This window comes from Zonotrichia leucophrys, chromosome 13, assembly GCF_028769735.1.
Source record: "Zonotrichia leucophrys gambelii isolate GWCS_2022_RI chromosome 13, RI_Zleu_2.0, whole genome shotgun sequence".
NCBI classification, from domain to species: Eukaryota; Metazoa; Chordata; class Aves; order Passeriformes; family Passerellidae; genus Zonotrichia; species Zonotrichia leucophrys.
The window spans coordinates 1,237,069-1,256,869 of NC_088183.1; the positions used below are offsets into that span (position 1 = coordinate 1,237,069).

The 19,801-nt window shown below is 46.4% G+C and overlaps 1 protein-coding gene across 2 annotated transcripts in view; it reads left to right on the plus strand.

The window, feature by feature from the left end:
- Nucleotides 1-1,829: 1,829 nt before the first annotated feature.
- The window catches only part of IL12B (interleukin 12B), a 54,208-nt gene continuing 36,236 nt past the window's right edge, over nt 1,830-19,801 (plus strand). The window contains exon 1 of one of the 2 annotated variants that reach the window (XM_064725046.1): nt 1,830-1,880. In XM_064725046.1, coding sequence (XP_064581116.1) covers nt 1,859-1,880 — 22 coding nt within the window. In that variant the 5' untranslated portion in view covers nt 1,830-1,858. The remainder of the gene's footprint in view (nt 1,881-19,801) is intronic. The other variant, XM_064725045.1, reaches the window with a different exon arrangement.

Below are 19,801 nucleotides of genomic sequence, written 5' to 3' on the forward strand. Positions count from 1 at the left end.
CAGGGGGATGGATGTTCTGGGTTATATCTAATAGCAATTTAATGAATATTTTATTAAAATAAACTTAGTTAATGCTTTGTGGCTGCGTGGAGCAGTAACTGCCTACAAATCTGTGGTTAGGGAAGCTCCAAGCTCATGGCAAATTTCCTGTTCCTAGAGCAGGATCTTCTTTCTCAGCACCATAAGGCCAGAGGGACACATATGCTGCTAAATGCTTGTTCTGCAAGTGAGAATGAGTGCACGATTGTGAGGGAAAACATTTGGTTTCTACTGTTGAGCAGTGAAATTTCAGCACGATGAAATCCTGTGCTGGTGCCAAGACAGCGTCTGAGACAAGTGGAAAAGTTTCCAAGCTTTGAGACTTTGAGAAAATTCCACAATAAAACCCCACATCCCAGTTTAATGGGGATGCAGGACTGCACTCTGGGGAGAGGGGGATTTTTCTTCCTGAGCAAGGGGTTGGCATCCAGGTGTCTCCAGCCTGGATTAGAGAAGCTTTCTTGGAAATCAATGTATTTTTAAAAGGTTTTCTCCCACCTCCCTGATTTGCACACCAGGTTTGGCACTAACAGGATGAAAAGCCCTTTCCACCTTGCATGCAGCTCTGGTCTGGCTTTATTACTATCAATAAAACCCCCACAAATTCCCTCCAAGTGACACTTAAAATTAACAGGAGAATATTGGCAGGGTGATAAACACAGACAAAAGCAGGGGTTCCAAGGAAGAAGGAATTAAGGAGGGCGAGTGGGATGAGTTCTCCCTTTGATGGATCTGTGTCTCATCTGCAGTTCCAGCAGTCACAGTGGGAGTTTTCACTCTGTCATAATTATGTGGCAGCAATCACATTTTCTTTTAGCATAAACCTTCATCTCCTTCAATTTTCAAGTATTCTATGCTAAACTGAGGAAAACCAGGTTAGTAATTAGGACTTGGAGTCAGCCCTGGGAACAGATCTGCAGCCCAAAGAAGTTGTGATGAAAATCCCCACATTTCTCCCCACTCCAGTTCAGTGGATGTCAGGGTTTCAGTCACAGCATCCCTGTCAGAGGGAGTGGATGAAGCTCTGGGGTGTGAGAAACCTCCTCATGTCCTGTGCTCACTGCAGGAATGGGATTCTCCTCTCCAGGGAACAAGAGCCCAAGGAGATGATGCCTTCAGTTTGAGCTTTCCTATTTTCCAGACTCGGTACTGTGTTAGTTATAACTCTGCACTCCATATAAAGTGTCAGCAGTTCTGCTCCCAGCTCAGCCCCACAGAACAATCCTTTTCCAGCCCCACAAGCAAGGACACCGCTGCAGCTCCAGCCCCAAAAGTGCAAACAACAGGGAATGGAGGGGAGCAACCTGGGAGGGTGGGACTGCATCACCTGGAGCTGGGATTGGACACTGAACCCCAGCATGGAAATGGACCCAAACTTATCAAAGTGTGAGAACTCGTGGCCAGGATCCATCTGGGGTGGAGCCACGGCCGGGCTCTGGCACCGCCCAAGGTGTGTCCTGTGAAGGGCTTTTAATAAAAACCTATTTATTCATTTAACACTGCCCAGCCTCTGCTCCAGGCAGCCCCTGGAGGCATCAGAGAGGGCTCAGAGCAGCCACACCTGCCCTGCCCACCTGCAGCTGCACATCTCCCAAACAGGGAGGGGATTTCAGCCAATGCTTGCACATGGAGTACACAAAATAGGAAATGAGGAGGTGGTGGCAAACCCCAAAAAGGAAAAGCAGAGCTTTGGAAGGCTCCAAACCCTCCTGGCTCCATCCCCAGCCCAGCAGGTGGGAATTAGGAAATATTTGCCTCAAATTCACCCCGCCTGAGGAGCCATCTGAGAGTTTTGCTCCTGAGGTTATGGTCAGGCTGGATGAGTCTCCTCATGGGGAAAGGTAAGTCTTGATTCCTTTTGATTTCAGCAGGAAAATCATCCTAGCAGAATTCCACTGTGTAAAGATTTTTGAGTATGTTTATTAAAGAAGCCTTCCCATAAAAATGGGCTTTAATTTTGTCTAGCATAAGGGAAAAAACTCCGCCACATCCCCCTTTCTGGAGGAGCCATCCATTGTATTTAATTTCAGAGCAGTTTTACATGCCAGCAACAGGAATTTAATTACTATCTCCTTTTCTAATTAATTCCAATAACTTTAATTATAATTTTCTGCAATGGTCAATGCTTTGGACACTTCATATAATTATAAGGGATTGCTCTGTGATTTTGCATTAATGAATATTCACTGGTTATAGGAATCTCAGTATCTCTTATTATTAAAATGTTCCAGAATCAAACTCAGTGATAGCCCAGAGCTGGCTTGCAGAGCCATCATTTTTCAGGTGAATGAAGAAATGAGAAGTTCCTGTTGTTTTCCAGCTCCATCTCTGCTGCAGCAGGAGATGGACAGCTCAGGAGCCTGTTTTGCTCAGTGAAATGGAAAACATGAAAACACTAACCCAGAAATTAATTAGAAATGGGCTGAGACACAAGAATGAGCCTTGAATTTTAAACATATGAAATTGGAGGGAACGAGGAGTTCCTCTTCATGCTCTGGGTTCAGATAAAGAGGGGAGGGAACAGGGCAGGGAGGAGCTGGGGTTTGAGCAGCTCTGGGCAGGAGGAGCTTGGCTCAGGCCCTCAGTGTTTATTTGTGAGCAGCAGCAGTAATTGATGTTTCTCCAGCTGCACCACTGCTCTGCATCTGCTATAAAATCAGCAAAGATTTTGCTACTTACAGGTCCCTAAATCCACTTAGGACAATTCCTGAGGTACCTTTTGCTGCTGTGCTCTTGGTGCTTTGAAGTGACTTAAAAATAAATTTACAAAGAGCTCTGAGATGGCAAAGTGAGGCTGTGGCAGCTCTGGAAGTTGCAGGGGTTGTTTTGGAGTGGTTTATTTGATTTGTTTTGATGGGATGATCCATTGGGTAGGTTTGCTTACCTCAGTCCCCAAGCTCAGCTCTGTCTCCTGAGTTTTGCACCATGGTGGGTGAAGCCTGGGTTGTTTAAAAGCCAGAAATGAGGAAAAAGAGGCTGAATTTGTCAAACTGCAAAAAGGAGGAACAACACTGGGAAGAGCACTGCACACTGAGGTTCTTAGAGATTCCTCCTTGGGATTTTATTTGGGAATGGTGGGAAAGGTGGTCCTCATGCTGACCTCCAAAAGCAGGGCTGGATAAGCAGAGTTTTCTTTTGGGAAACCATGAGGGAGCTCTGAGCCCCTTCTCCCAAAGCAGTTTGGTGTTTAATCGTGGTTCCATGAACCAAGAGCTGCTCTGATTGATGCCAATTGTGACTGCAAATAGGCCTGGCCAAGGTTAGACCTGGTTTTGTAAAAGTGAAAGATCTGTGCTACAGGAAAATGCCTATAAATCTGAATTTATTTCCTTGTCTAACAGGGAAGACTTTCTAACAACAGTCAATATTTGCTGTCTGGCTCTGAAGAGCTTCCCTGTGGTTGTTTTTCAATCACTCAGGAGCTCAGCTGGCTGTACCAGATCCCACAGAGAACTTGTTGGCATCTTGTGCTGCAGTTTATGGCTCCCTCACGTCAGTCAGTCTCCAGTTTTCCCAAGTTTTAGAGGAATACCAACAAAATATGTCTGAAACTGAGTTTGGCACGTGCAGTGAAAGGGTGTGAGAACAAGGTTATGTTTTCATGAGAACAAGTGTTCTGTTATGAAGTGGAGATAAATAATGAGGACAAACATTGCATTAAAAAAAAAGAGAAGAAGAATTTAATGAGCTGGAATTGTGGTCAGTGTCAGGAAAAGCTCATTCTTTTCCTCTAGTTTTTTTTAATACTTTATTAATTGCTGGTGAATGACTACTTGAAAGCATTGCCCAAATTTATATCTGATTTCTTGCATGCAAGTATTGATTCAACATTTGTTGAGTCACATTCTGCACTTTGCTTAAAATAGCTTTCAGGTTGGTATGGAAATTTACAGCCAATTTCCAGCCAGAGTGGTTGTTCTTTCCTATAAAACATGCTGATTATAATTACAGACATGTATTTATGCATGATCCACATTCCTCCTGATGAGCAGGGAGGTGAACATTCCATTCATGGAAGCTCAATCACAGCAACTTTTCCCATTCTGTTCTCAAGTGCTTGGTCACCAGAGTGCTCAGGGAGGAGAAGTTCCCCCATCCCTGCTTGGGTCCCATCTCTGGACAGGGGATGTGGGACCTGCAGCTCATCCTGGCCCTGCAGGGTGAAGTGCTGGAGCTTGTTGTAATTCCAGTTCCAGGGACAGCAAATGCTGCTCTTGTGCTCTGGTTTGGAGCAAAAATGGAGCAAATGAGAGCCCAGCTGTGGTGTCCCTGAATGGGAGGGGGATTTTCCTCAGGGATGTTGGCTCTGGGAGGAGTTTGGGGTCAGCACCCAAGGGTGTCCTGCTGTCCCTCCTGTTTGATCCCTGCCCAGGGTCTGAGCAGAGCCCTCAGCTCTTCCAGGGAATCCTGGAATATCCTGAGCTGGAAGGGACCCCCAGGATCATTGACCCAGCCCCAGAATCCCACCCTGGCATCCCTGGAAGGGTTTTCCTAATTCTCCTGCAGCTCTGGCAGCCGCAGGCCGTGCCCATCCCTGGGGAGCCTGGGCAGTGCCAGCACCCTGTGGGGAAGAACTTCCCTGAAATCCAGCTGGCACATTGGGATGGATTTCAGGGAAATTCTCTCCATTTTTGCTCCAAACCAGAGCACAAGAACAGCATTTGCTGTGCCTAGAATTGGAATTGCAACAAGCTGCAGTATTTCCCCTGCTGGGCCAGGATGAGCTGCAGGTCCCACATCCCCTGTCCCAGAGAGTGGGATCCGAGCAGGGATGGGGGAATTTCTCCTCCCTGAAGACTCCAAGGGTCCAAGCTCAGCTCCAGCCCCTCCCTGGGCCCTGTGCTGCCCCTGGGGAGATGCTGTTCCCTCTCTCTGTAAACATCTCGTGCTCAGAGATTTGCAGCTCGGCTGGGCAGATGCACAACTGGACCCTGGAATGTGACCTCAGCCCTGCACTGGCCACAGAAACTCCTCCTGCTCCAGCTCATCCCCTGAACAATAAACCCCTGATTTACAGCCCTGAGGAGCAAACGGAGCATGCTCTGGGTCAGGGAAAGCATCTGGGGGATTGGTTTGTGTGAGGGAAGGGCTGATGGAGCCTGCTCAGCTCCTGCCCCCTCCAGCCACCCTCTGGCTCGTGAGTTTGGCACAGATTTCCCTCCTGGTGCACTGCACAACCAGCAGGGCGGGCAGGAAATTCCCTTCAGCTCCGAGGGTGATGGGTTTAGCTCCAGCTCTCCCTGCAGAAGGATGGGAACAGCTCTCAAAACCGGGGATTGGACACCAGGAGGGAAATCTGAGGAGGGAAATCTGCTCCAGCCACAGTGAAATCCTGCACTGAACCCATCCTGCTCCACAGAGGAGCCCTGGCACGGGGGCAGCGCTGTAATTGCACACTGAGCCACTGAAAGGCCATCTCAGCACTCGGGCAAGCTGATCACTTGCCTTTTCAGATAAATATAGATATTTTGGCCAAATTAAGATTTTTCTCATCATGCATGAATTTACAGTATTTGAGCAAAGGGATGGAATGTCCTGCAGCCCTGACAAGGATACAGTTTCATAAATAACCCTCCTGACGTGGATGGAGTGAACATTTTTTGAGGTTTGGGCTAGCAGGGATTTTATTTGCTTGTTTTAAGGCAACCAGGTCTTTTATTTTCTCTCTTACCAATGGGCAGAATATTTTTGTTGGCTTCTCTGCTCTTCTGCCCTTCCAAGCATTCCACAAAGCTTTTCCACACCTCTGGCTGTAGGTGAGGGCTTCCAAAGTCCTGTAGGATTTAATTGCAGTGAGGCACATAATGAATTGATAATGGAATGAAACACCATGAGCTGGAATTCTGATTTGCAATAACTCAGTATCTTTGTGCTGTAAATCTCTATCTGCAATGTACACAGCAATTTGCCATGGATGAAGGAGGCTGAGAGGGTTTTTTAGCACAGGAGATTTTTATTTTTCCTGTTAAAGCAGTGACAGTCTCAGAGGCACAGGGACAAAACAAAGGTTTGCAGTGGAGGAGCTGCACTGAACAGAAATCCTCTGTTCTGTTCCTGTTGTTGTGCTCTCCTGCCTTCCCCATCCCTCCCAGCTGTCTCCAGTGACACTTTGCAATTCTCGTTCCCACTCTTTGATTGGTTTGCTGGACTGTCTGAGGCGATTGCTTGAGTTCTTTTTTGGCATGTGTTGTTTTTGCTCCTCAGTTAGGTTTATCTGACTTTTTTGGCTGCTAAGACACTGCTGTTTTCTCCCCAGCTATTTTTACAATGTCTGCTTCAAAAGAAATACTCTGGGTCTCTGTACCAGGAGCTTTCTCAGCTCCTTTCAGTGACAGAATGGTGCAAAGCAACAGTTTTTGAATGGCCATGTGACCATCCCAGGAGGACTAAACAGAACAAAATGTTTTAGTGAAAAGAAGTTTTTTGGAATTTAATCAGCAGCTGCACACTGCAGATCAGTGAGGGGCATATTCTTTCAAGGCACAGAAGTTAATTACAGCCAAAGAGGGGCTCTGCCCCAGCTGCAGGCCTGGGATCCGTGGGCCTGGTGTCCCTTGGCTTTTCCAGAGGGAATGTTCATCCAAAGGCAAAGCACAGCTCAGGGACCGGGCACCAAACCGCCACAGACAGGAAACGAAATTGAAAATTCAAACAAACAAACAAAACCCAACCAGATGAAAGAACCAAAGAGCCCCAGCAAGCATAAAACAAGGTGTGTGTGCACAGATTGTCTGGGAGCAGGCAGAGGGTTCAGAGGAGCACTTCACACCTCCTGAACAATGCAAACTGCAAAAAGAGCACATTGCAGCCAGGGGGCACAGGGAGCTGCTCAGTGCTGGCAGGGCAGGAGGGCTTTGGCTGGGATGTGTTTGGGTTGTGCAGGGACTGAGAGCAGCAAACCTCCCTCAACCAGAGCCAGGGATCTGTCCCTGCTCCTCTCCCCTGTGCCATCCCCATCATCCCTCCCTGCTGCCTCCAGGGACACTTTGCAAGTCTTTTTCCCAGTCTTTGGTGTTTTTTTGATTGTTTGAGGGGATTATTTGGAATTTTTTCAAACTAGTGTCATGGAAAGCTACCCTCTCACTATTTGCTTTGGTCTTGCACTAGGAATTTGTGGGAATAAGGAACTGTGGATTAACCAAAAGTGTATGAAATCTCACAACTTCTTCAGATTAATCCTGAGCTCTCAGAGTCTGTATTTAAAGTCATGAGGTCACCTCTTATATGCAGTTCCAAGAACACATAACATATTTTTTTCAACCCAAATCCCTTTTTTGGTGTTGCCCTTGTAAATCCTTGACAACTGGAATAACAGCACTGTCACTTGGAGTGAGTGGCAGCTGGACATGGGGAAAAGGGAGGGAATAGTTTGGTGTCACTGGCAGAGAGCAGAGACATGATGTACTTGAGTGAAGCAGCTTCAGAGGAGCTGTGAGTCCCGAGCACCTCCTGCAAGGCCAGGCAGGGCTCTGTTTACAGCACAAATTGGTTTTTAAGTGATGCAAATTGCTTTGGAAGCGCTGTTACCTCACACTGTGCAAAAACCTCCAGCCCTGGCAGCCTCTCCTGCTCCATCCCACAAACTCATCCTGTCCTGGGCTTCCCTGCTCTGCTCAGCCCTGGGCACCCTGGGTTTGGGGGCTCTCAGGCTCCCTGAGGAGCAGAGCACAGCCTGGGGGTTTCTGCTCATTCAGGAATGGGGTGAACATCTGGGCATTCCTGTTTAGCAGATGATTTCTGTTCATTCAGGAGGAGGATGAACATCTGGGCATTCCTGTTCAGCAGGATATTTCAGTATATTTAGGAATGGGGTGAACATCTGGGCATTCCTGTTCAGCAGGATATTTCAGTATATTTAGGAATGGGGTGAACATCTGGGCATTCCTGTTCAGCAGGATATTTCAGTATATTTAGGAATGGGGTGAACATCTGGGCATTCCTGTTCAACAGAGGATTTCTCCACATTCAGGAATGGGGTGAACATCTGGGCATTCCTGTTCAGCAGGGTATTTCAGTATATTTAGGAATGGGGTGAACATCTGGGCATTCCTGTTCTGCAGGGGGTTTCTGTATATTCAGGAATGGGGTGAACATCTGGGCATTTCTGTATATTCAGGAATGGGATGAACATCTGGGCATTCCTGTTTAGCAGGGTATTTCAGTATATTTAGGAATGGGGTGAACATCTGGGCATTCCTGTTCCACAGGGGTTTCTGTCCTGGGTTCTGGGCGGGAATTCTGGGGACAGATGAGTTTATCCTGGTGGTGCCTGGGTGTCCCACCAGCTGCTTTGGGGTACCTCAGCTCTGCTGGACCTCCCTGGGCTCTCTGCCTGCAGGGATGTGGGATCCAAGCAGGTGAAAAGATGAATTTTTGATGTAACTCAGCTGGTTTAGTGGATCTCACCTGTGGCTCCCTGTCCTGCCTGCCCAGGAGCTCCATCTCCTCTCTCACACAAAGTTCCCTGTCCAGGGGTGCAGAGGAACTGCTCTGACCCAGCTCAACAAAACTGAGCCAGGTTTGGAGCCGGCTGCATCCCCAGTGCCCCCAGATGGAAACTTCCAGACCCAAAGTTGCTCTGAGGGCTGACATTTTTTTGCTCAAATACACAGAATTATGTACCCAGTGCCAAAAGCCAGTTGGAAATGTTGATTTATTATGCATTTTCCAGATGAAATCCAGAAGGGATGGTGCTGGTTGATGTCAGATAATGTGGGATAGAAATGGGGAGGTTTCTCTCTGAGGCTTCTCTTGTTTGCTATCAGTGAGCAGCAGTTTTCACCCTACCAGGCACAGGAGATAAAGTAAAAAACCAGCATTGCCAGCCTGCAAAAGCCCAGCCTATGTGGAATCAGCTCAATTATTTCAGCTCAGTCTGCAAGGAAAAGCAGTTCCTATCTCAGAATTACAATTACATGGGAACGTGCACTGCAATTTCTCTCCTTATTAATGCAATAGAACAACAAAATATGGACAATGGCAATGCATCAGTTCCTGGGGACCTTGGCATGATGCATCTTTAAACATTGTCTGGCTTTATTTCATTATTTTAATATCATGCCTTGAACTGGAAATTGGTGAGATTGATCTTGTTTGAGAGTACTGATGCAGCGTTTAGAGAGATAATACAGAACATTTCACAGTTCTGTTTCTCATAACTTGTGACTAACTGGGTCCCAAAATCCAGGGACACTTTGTGCTAATTACTGAGCATTGCCACCCCATGGTCCATTCATTTCCCAACCACCCCATGGTCCATTATGGACCAGGAGCCCTTTAAATATCCAGATTTCCTCAGTGGGGAGGCTCTGCCCTGGCCTGGGGTCACTGTCCCCTTGGGCACCAAACAAACCCAGAAAATGATCTGCAGACATGGATCAAAGGTGGGGGCATAAATCAACTCTGGTTGTGCTCATTGGCAAAGCAGGGCTGAGAATATTCCAGATTTTCCAGATTGCTGCCTCAAAACAATCAATGAAGTAAAGAACACTCATTTTGGAGGTTTAAAAAAGCTGCTGTGTGAGCAGAAAGTGAGCTGCAGAAATTCTATTGATTGATCTGCTTGGACCTTGAACTGTTTGCAGAAGTGCAGGGTAAGAACCTCAAATATGAGCATTTTCCATGGAAATGCCTGTGCAAATGGAGCATTTTGAAATATTTACTGTGGTTTGCATTGATTTCTAGAGATGCTAAGTGGTGCCAGAAGGTGGCAGGGAAAGCTCTGCCACCTCATTAGGCTGTTTCTAATTAAAACAAAACAATCCAAGAAAGCTTCACCTGTTTTCCCCCACCTGCCTCGGGCCTGAGGGGCTCTTTGGGGACCCTGGGTTGGGATTTTGGGTTCTGCTGAGGAGGAATGGATGGTCCAGACCCCAAACACTTCCCTGGCACATCCAAAGCTGCAGCTCCAAAAATTCCCAGGTTAAATCTGAGCCCCAGGAGCTGCCAGGGCTGAATTTCAGCTGAGCCTGAGTGACTCCCATTTAGGGCAGCCTGGGGGAGCTTTTACAAGGCAGGAAAAGCAGGAGAAGCTCTGGGGATGTGGAGAGGGCTGGGGATGTTCATCCCCCATGGCATCACCAGATCCCAGCTCACCAAAGGGAACCTGAAGGGTTTTCATCTGTCATTTATTGTCCTTTATCCCCCCATGGCATCACTCAGACAGACCCCAGCTCACCAAAGGGAAAAGGAAAGGTCCCCATCTGTCCTGTACTGTGCAGGGTTCCCCATCTGCCCTTCACTGTGAGCTCACATCTGGCTCAGAATTAAACCCAGCACCAAAAACAAGCTCCTGGTGTCGCTGGTTTTGATAAAGGCCGAGTGCTGTGCACATTTTATTCTGGTTATCTCATGGAAAAGGCTTGGATGGGTTGTTTAATTCCCCACAGCCCCCACAGCTGCCTCCCAGTTTTAGCACATTCAGCCACAGCATCCAAGATTTGATTTATATTAATACATCTGATATTAAGAATGATGTCATCAGACTAAACAAATTGATGCAGGCTTGAAGAAGCAGTTGACCCTTGTGCTTTGTGGTATAAATTACCTTGGGGAGAAGGAAGTTGCTCATATTAAGATTTCCTGCACCTTTCTCTGTTGTAGCAGGAGAGTTTATCAGCTCATGGCTCATTAAAAACCTATTTTTAGAAGCAAGTGCTCTCCCTCCCCACCCCTTGGGCTGCTCTGTCAGACTGAGGGTGTTCTCTGGGAAATAAATGCAGCTGGGCTGATTCACCCTGCACAAGTGTGGCAGAAATGTGAGCCCAGGCTCTGCCCCTGGGGCCAGCACAACTCGTGTGACCTCTGGCTCACATCAAATATTGTTTTTCCCTCCTCAGTTGTGTAATAAATAAAGGATCAAGGAGTGAGGAAGTGCAAATAATGTTATCAGGGAGAGTTATGGGATCCTGAAGCAGCCTCTGAGGGATCTGGTGTTTCCTCATCAAAGGCCATTAATGAGGAGCTGGTGTTTGCAGCTTTGAATTCCCTCCAGTCTGGGCAGTTGTGATAAAATCCAGTGAACTGCTCTGGCTGGCACGGGAGGGTCTGATCTGACTCACGTTCCCTGTTTCCTGACTCACATTCCCTGTTTCCAACATTGCTGAGGGAATCTGTACCCAAGGGTTTGTACAGAACCCCAGTGGAGCTCTCACATCTCTGAGGGTGCAGGGTGGGATGGGGAGATCTGGCCCTGGAAAAAGGAGCCACAGAAATTGTTCTCTGCTCTGGAGCAGAAAATCCTCCCCTCCCTCATCCTCCCCCTGATGCCTCCTGTGTTTTGTGCTGACTTCAGGCACAAACAGAGGTGCCAAGGCTTTATCATTTCATCTGCTGCACATGAGCTATTCTTTGTTTGGTAAGAACCATTGGGATGTGAAGGCACCAGAAATCTCGACTTTGAAATGTTCCCTCACCACAAGAGAGGCACAAATCTGGCCTTACAGGAAAGCCCCCAGGAAAATTGCCAGGCCAAAAGCCAAAATCTCTCCATTCTTCCTGACATATTTGCTCGCAGTGTTACTTTAATGAAATCTAAGGGGATTCATTAATGATTCCAGTGCTTTTGTCTCCTCTGTCTCCATCAGATAATCCTCCACCTACCCCAGTCCCATTAGAAAGCCATTTTTGTAATTAATTTTCTAAAGTAAATTTATTTAATTTACACGCCATTTACTCTGCTTCCCTATTATCTAACAAAGTTTAAAAAAGTACAAACCTGGGGTTGAAATGAGCTTGGTAGACACTGGAACTGTTTCTTGACCTGCTGTTCTGATGAGAATTTATTTGGCTTGTCTTCATGAATCTTTGCCTTTTTTTTTGGGTTAACCTGAGGATTTTCAGCACAGGGGGAGCAAAAATAAAAATGGGGCTGGAATCCCCCTCACTCTGGGAATACTGCACAGAGCTCTCCCTTTTTTAAATTTCAACCATCAGTGACTGGGCAGGCTGTAAAATTTTAATATTTATTATTTATATTTACAATATTATTTATGTGCATTGTGTCCCTGCCCTGTCCTCAGCTGCCTCCCTTCATTTGGAGCAATTTCCTTTGCCCTGGAGCAGGGAGGTTTTTCACCCTCTGTTACAGCAGGGAAAGAATTCCCCCCTCCATCTCTCAGAGTGGCTTTTTTGAGTATTTGCCCCAACAGTTATAAAGAGTTTTGGATAAAGCCAAAGTATGTCCTGCTGCTCTGTACATGCTTTAAATATTTCTGGGAAAAATCTGTATTAATCTGGATACTGGGACAGGCTGGAAATAACCTTTATTCTGGAATTTTGTGCATGATGGGGATTTAACTTCAAATAACCCACTGGGACAGACCCACCCCTGCATTAATTTGATGAAGGCAATCTGTGCTAATTAATTACTTGTCAGAATTATTTTTAGAAGTACTTCTTAGAAATTCTGCATTTTTTCTTAATTGATGTTGTCAAAACTGAAATACTCAACAATAATTTAGTTCCTTCATTTGACCTGATTGTTAATTGATTAGGAGCATTATTAATGACATCTTTTAAATAGAAACAAGTTGCATTGTCAAAGCATGCATGCATATTTTCCAGCTATTTTCAGAGACTTTTCAGGGTTAAGTAGTTCAAGCTTGTTTTAAAGTACTAAGAAATAAAATAATTCCTTGGATATTACAGGGATTTAACTCCACTTTTCTGTTTCTGTCTCTGAGGCAACAGGAAAATGCTTTGGCCAGTGTCCCATCCCAATGGGATGAGTGTTATAAATACAAGCAATGTTTCAGAAAGTAAAACTTTTTTCCCATTCTGTTTTTGAAGTTCAAATCCTGAACTGAATTTCTCATCTCAGAACATTGATATTTTTAAATTTCATTTCGGTGGTGCTGCTCCAGACCTGATTAGGGGACAAATGTCACCACTCAAAGATTCCCTGTGGGAAACTTTCTCTCCCCTTCCCAGCAGTGAGAGGGAATCAGACGTGACCAGAGCATGTCCTTGGCTCAGGACAGGGTGGAATTGCTGCTTGGCCACAGCCCCTCAATCCTTTAGGCTGCAAGGGAAACCCAAGAGCCTGGAGCCCCAACCCCTGAGCAGGTGTAACATTACTTTTCTGGAAGAGACACCTGAGAAAAGGCTCCTTCTCCATCCAGATTGTTCCAAAATCCACTATTTTAGTATTTTCTGTGCCTCCTTTATGGCTTTTTTAGCCAAGAACTGCAAACACAAGGCTGTGACAGGGGCACGTGTGCCACGCTCACCCCTGGGAATCCAGCTGAGCTTTCCCAGCTCCCCTCAGGGAATCCAACATTTCCTGAGCCCTTTGTGGAGCATTCAGTGCCCTGCTGAGTGCAGGGAGGTGTCCACGTGTCTGAGGGACACTTTCCCCTGGGTTAGTGCTCCCTGAGCCCAAATTTACACTCAGGAGCAGCTGCTCATGCCACAGCTATCTGAGGCAAAGTTGAGGACGAGATGTGGAACCTCCCTCTTCCCCAGCCTGATCTGTCACCCTTGTTCTAAATTTAAATCTGTGTTTACAGGAGGCAAGGGGGAAGAGGCAGGCAGTTAAATTAAGCAGCAAAACATCTCGTGTTTATTTTGAGGCCAGACAAGTGGATTTGCTGGTGCAGATGTGAATTGAGAGCCTGGGGGGTGATGTGCACGTTTGTGGGAGCTTTTGGATGAGTGAGCCTGGCTCAGCCTCTGACCCTTCTTGGGTTATTTTGGGCAGCAAAATTCCATAGGATAATCATGGGGCTGGAGCAGGAGCTGGTGCTGCTTTCCCAGGAGGTTTTCCAAGGGACACTTTGCTCCCTTAGGCTGCAATTCCCAGTCTGTGCTGTCCTCTAAGCCAGGCCCAGCGCCTGGGAGCTCTGGCTAAACCAGCAGGCCCTGGGCACTCCTTCATTTCCTGGGATTCCAGGGGCAGGGATGAGCTGCTCCCACAAAGCCTGGCTTTGCTCAGGCCCCAGCTTCTGCTCCCTGAGCTGATTCCTGCCCCAAACAAGGACCCAGACCTTGGAGGGAACGTTGTGGAATGTTAGATGGACAAGGCCCAGTCCAGGCAACTGAGCTGAGCTCCCTTCTCCTTCTCCTTCTCCTCATCCAGCTGGATTTGTGAAATGAGCTGCTCCCCTTCAAGGGAATTCATCAGGAGCTGATAAATAATAGAAATATAAAACCCCAGTGGACAACTTTAGGTCTCTGCTGTTATCAGGAGGGGAAGCTGCCCATTTTCACTCTTCCAGTGTAAGAGGTGCTTCTAAACTGATTATCAGAGCCTCCCAACCATAGAGGAGCCCAGCTGGAGCTGCTGAGGGTGTGATTGAATGTCATTAAAGGAAATTAATTCTGGATAAAATTCAGGTTGAAATCCTGACACCTGAAGTTCTCATCTGGCCCAGCATTGTGCACACAGCAATCACTGTCTGCATCGTTTCATATCTTGGGATTTAATCACGTTTGTGTTGTAATTTTATTAGAAAGGCTGATGTCCAGGTATTGATAAAGGAACTAAGGGGATAAATATTCATCCTGTTTATTGCATCTGCTTCTGATGCTTTTGTAGCAGAGGTGAAAGGAGAATAAAGGCACCCAGATAAAATTTTAATAATAATTTTACGGTTCTGCAACAGCAACTCTATTGTGAAATGGTCTGTGTTGTGTTCCCAGCCTGTAACTCCCCAGTGCTGCAGGTTTGTGCCCATTTTTGAAACTTATTTATTGTCAGCTCCTGCAATTCATTAAGCAGGATGCAAAGGCAGGCACAGTTTAGTGGATTCCAGCAGAGTAACCTCTGTTGTGGGGTGGGTGAGATCATTGAGGAAGGTCTTGTACAGTAAATTGGTGCAAATAATTTCATTAGAAAAGAGAAAGGCAACATGAACTTTGTGTAATTCCCACTCCAATACTGTGATCCATCATTCCCATTAATGGCAACTTACAGATGCTGAAGTTAAAATGTTCAGTGTGAGCTCCAGTCCCTCCCAAAAGGGAGTTTGTGCCCTCCCTGTGCAGGGTGGATGCTGTGGAGCAGGAACGCCTGCAACAGGGCACATTTCCATGGAAAACCTGTGGTTTGTCCTTCCCAGACCCCTCCCATGCCTGTGGTCAGCAGCACCTCCCTCCCAGCACTTGTTTAATTCTATTCCTGCTTTTCATCCCCTGGTCTCCAAACAATTCCCTGGGTAAATCAGCAGTGCCACCTCAGCTCCCTGCCTGTGACAGTCCTTTGGGAAGCTCTCCTTAGCCACATCTCTCCCATTTTCCCAGTGTTTGCTCCCCAGATCCTTTTTCCTGGATTGTTTTACATCCAGATGTTCCCTTTAAATCAGAGTTACTCAGAGTAAGGCAGGAAAATTCCCATATTAAAAACATAAACAAAAGGGCATTGTTTTATCTTTAAAGCTCTTTGCTTCTCCCCTCCTTCCTCTCTCCTGGACTTTAAATATGTGGCTATAATTAAATATCCAATACCCAGCTATAATTAAACGTCCTCTTTGAGGGGAGGGAGCTCTGGGAGGCCAGGCCAGGGTGGGAGAGCAGAGTTTGCCCCAGCCTTGCTGGGAACCAGGGCAGGGTTTCTGCTCCAGGCTCTCCAGGAGATTCCCAGCAGGATCCTGAGCTATTTGTGCTCACCCTGAGGCCCAGCTAAGGTCCATAGGCTGAATGAACCTCCATGTTCTCTAGAAACTTAATTTAAAAGCACTTCTATGTAATTAAAGGAGTTTTCACCAGCCTGGACCTTCCTTTATGATCCATATCCATTGTCCACCTCATTCTTGGGTTTCCCTCCACTCCTGATCATGCAGCCACAGAGAAATAGGATGGGCAATAATCAACCTGATAAACCAGAAAAGAAAATTAATTTGACTTGCACAAGACAACTGCAAGATTTATTTTTCCTTCAAAGAGAGTTTTATAGGGGAAGAGGTTGAGAAACTTTCCTTTTTGTCAGGCTTTGAGGAATTCCAGCCCCAGCATCTAAGGCAGCCTCAGGAGTCCTGTTAATACTTGGCTGTTCAGCCTTTGCTTGAGAAAGTGTCCCAATTTCAGAGTGCACCAAGACAATGGGATCATTAATAAAATAAATCAGGGCATCCTTTCATGGGCACCCAGCCAGGGTAGTAAAGTTGTCCCGGAAGGATACAAACACCAGGCTGGAAATGAAAACCTGCTGCTATTTTTTATTAGTTCTGAATCTCCTGTATTTTCCCTTTTCATTTGTAGCTGGTAATTTGAGGGCAGTGACATCAATTAACAGTTTAATTGGAGTTGCAGGGGTGTGTAACTGGGAAGGCAGGGGTGTGCCAGGTGAGGGGCTCCATTTCCAATGAACTCCAAGCAGTGGAAGAGAATTCTCAGCATGACCCAAACTCTGAACAGGGAATGTTTGACTCTGTGGGAGAGGAAAATGAGGAGCCAGGAGCTGGGGCAGAAATCAGAGTTGTGGCAGGAAAAGCTGAAGAGTTTCCAGGAGCTCAGAGCAGAAATGCTTTTCTCCCTGGGCATTTATCAGCTCCTTTGAGTAATTTGGTGGAATTTGGAGTGGTTGTTCCAAAGATAGATGGGATGGGAAGCTGGAATTGGGGCGGGAGGTTGTGGAGAGCTGCATGGAGAGAGAATTCACCTTCCAAGGAGGCCTCTGAGGAGCAGAGCAGAGCCTGAAATCAGCTCTGAAATCAACCCTGACCCCCAGCCTGAGCATGGAGAGGCTTTGGTTCAGGGTCCCTGAGAGAAAATAAATCCACAGATTCCAGCAGAGAGAGCTGGATGCTTTCCCAAACTTCACACACCCAGGGCTGATATTCCAGATTCACCTGTTTGTTGTGGAATTGGGATTATTCTCCAGCATCCAGATCCTGGCAAGTCCTGGGGAATGCTGAGGAGACAGTGGCTCTTATTTCATGGTTGTTATTTTGTGGTTGTTATTTCATGTTTCATGTCATTTGTAAGATGCAAATGCTGCCAAACCACAAACTCAAGACAGTTCCCACATTGTCCCCAGCTGCCCCTTTCCTTCCCGTGGTAAAATCTGAGCAGGACCAGAGCAGGAACTCCTCACTTCCCACTCTGACCTGATTTCAGTCTCCCCTTCCTTCCTTCCATCAGTTCTCTGCTCTTGGCTGAACACCCAGCCATGATTTTATTACCCTGTGAAGTCAATGAATCCCAACAGAAAACCTTGTGAGCTTTAAATGGTCCAGAATTAGTGTGTGCAGCAGGCAGGGGCCCAATCAATCAATCAATCATCCTCAATTAATCTATTTGGTAGAGTGGCCCCAGATCAATCCCTGGGTGAGATGAGCCCCAGGATTGCCTGAGCTCTGATGGACCTAAAAGTTCTGGAAATGAAATTATTGAAATGAAAATTCAAGCATTAAATCAATGCTAAGCAGAACAAGAGGTGACATGTTCTCCTGTTTATTTGAAAATTAAACCTGGCCAGCTGTTGAGCAGTGCTATTTTCTATGGATTTATGGTTTTCTGGGCTGGCAGTCTGTCTTGTTCATGTCCTTTTATTGGCTTTTGATGCACTAATTTGGAACTGCATTATAATCACAGTGGTTAGGGAGAGATGGCCTTGGGGTTTTTCCTCAAGTTGGCAGAGAAAGAAGAGATGATGTGAGTTGTGTGGTTCAGCACATGAATAATAACCCAGTTTGTGCCTCTGGGGATGTCTGCAGGGCAGGAGGGGCCCTGTGGGCCCCCAGGATAAACACAGCATTTATTCCCTGGGGTGCAGATGTGCCCTGAGAACTGCTGCTCCATCTTTGGGGGACACACAAGGATTTTATTTCCTGGGATTGATCCAAATCCTCAAATATATTCTAAAAATGAGAGGGGAAAAAAGGTACTTTGGTGATTTTCCTGGTGCAAGCCTGCAGTTTTCAATGAATAATTGGAAACAACTGCAGAAAAGTTGGGTTCCAGGACTCTCCAGCTGCAGGACTGTCACCAAATCCATCAGCTTCCCTGGCAGGTGGCACATTTGTATTCATGTTGCCCATGAAACAATTCAGCTGAAAATATTCTTTATTGGGCTGAGAAACCAGGAATGCTCCACCAGAGTCAGGACTTGTGGGTGCTCTGCCCAGAATTCCCAGTTCCTGACAGCATCTGGGATTTTCTGCTCTTCCCTAACAATAATTCCCAGTTCCTGACAGCATCTGGGACCTTCTGCTCATCCCTACCAATAATTCCCAGTTCCTGACAGCATCTGGGACCTTCTGCTCTTCCCTAACAATAATTCCCAGTTCCTGACAGCATCTGGGATTTTCTGCTCATCCCTAACAGTAATTCCTGATCCTCCAGCTGGAGTTGCACAACAGGAAAGGGCCAGAACAGCTGGAGAACTGCTCTGGAGAGCCGTGGGCAGCAGCACGTGGGAGAACACGTTCAGCCACGCTCAGGGCAGGGTGGTCACTGGGTTTCTGTGGCAGAGGGTATTTATGGGACGTTGCCCAGTGCAGACTCTCAGTCTCCTCTTGGATGTTTCCCTCCGGGCTGCCTGGGCCCCTCCTGTCACCCTGTGCCCTGGTTCCCAGCCCTTCCCTGGATCTCATGAAAGCACACAGGAAGATGAGTGAAAAAGGCCCTGGATAACCCTCTGAACGCATTTCCTCCTTTCTTTTCTCCTCTAAATCAACGTGCCTTTCCCCAGAGCTGCAGTGGAGTCTCTTTCAGAGCCACCCTGAGTGCAGCAGATAAAGCAGAGACATTTCCTGAGAGCATTCTGGCCAGGACCCCCTTCCATCTCCCCTGTCTGGTTTCACAGAGAGGGGCAGCTGGAAGCAGCAGCTCACAAGGGGAGGCTGATCAGGGGAGCTCTCCTGTCTCTGTGTTTGTGTTTGCTCGGTGGCTCACCTGCATCCAGGTAACCCCAGGGCCATTTCCTGGCACAGCCCGGGGGAGCTGAAGTGATTTGGGGTGAATCCTTGGCTGAGTCACAACCCTTCATTGAAACCATGGGGAAGCTTTTAGGATCCATAGAAATCCTGAAATTCCAGACTCTCCCTTCAGGGCACTGTCTGGTGTTTACAGCTGCACTTTCAAGAGTTCCTGAAAGCACCTCTCATTTTATGCCATTTCATCTGCCAGCATTAACAGATCATCTTGTACAACCCACACAGATTTGCAAGCAAGGCCAATTATCCTGGCAGGAGCAGCAGGGAGAGAGGGGCTGAGAGCAGCAAGAGCTGTGCTGTTGATCACAATGCCCAATAAATCATTTACAGCCACAACCAATTACCTGCTTATTCCCAGGGCCTGCTCTTCAATTAACAGGGGGAATATGCACTTTAAAGGAGAGAATTTCTGGGCATGCATTAGATTGCAGTTCCAGCCTTAGCTGAGCTATTCTGGCATTCATTGGGAGTCACTGAGGGAGCTCAGCCAGCCCAGGGTGCTCAGGCGTTCTGGGCTCTCCCTTTGACTGCTTTGACCTGGGAGTGCTCAAACCTGGCCCTGATAAATTCCTGTGATGGTGGTGGAGAGCAGAACCCCGCAGTGGGAGGAGTTTTAAATATATTGAAATATTTTTTATATTTTAAAATATTTTACATTCATATTTTAATAGATTTTATATTTATATTTTTATAAATATAAATAGTCTATATTTATAAAGTAAATTATTAGATAATATATTTTTATTTCTATTATAGCATTATAATTTTTAATATTATGTTTTTATTATTTTATTATTATATTTTTATTTTATTATATTTAAAAAATTTAAAATATTTTAAAATTCATATATGAAATTCACAGGCCAAGTCAGACATTGTCCCATTCC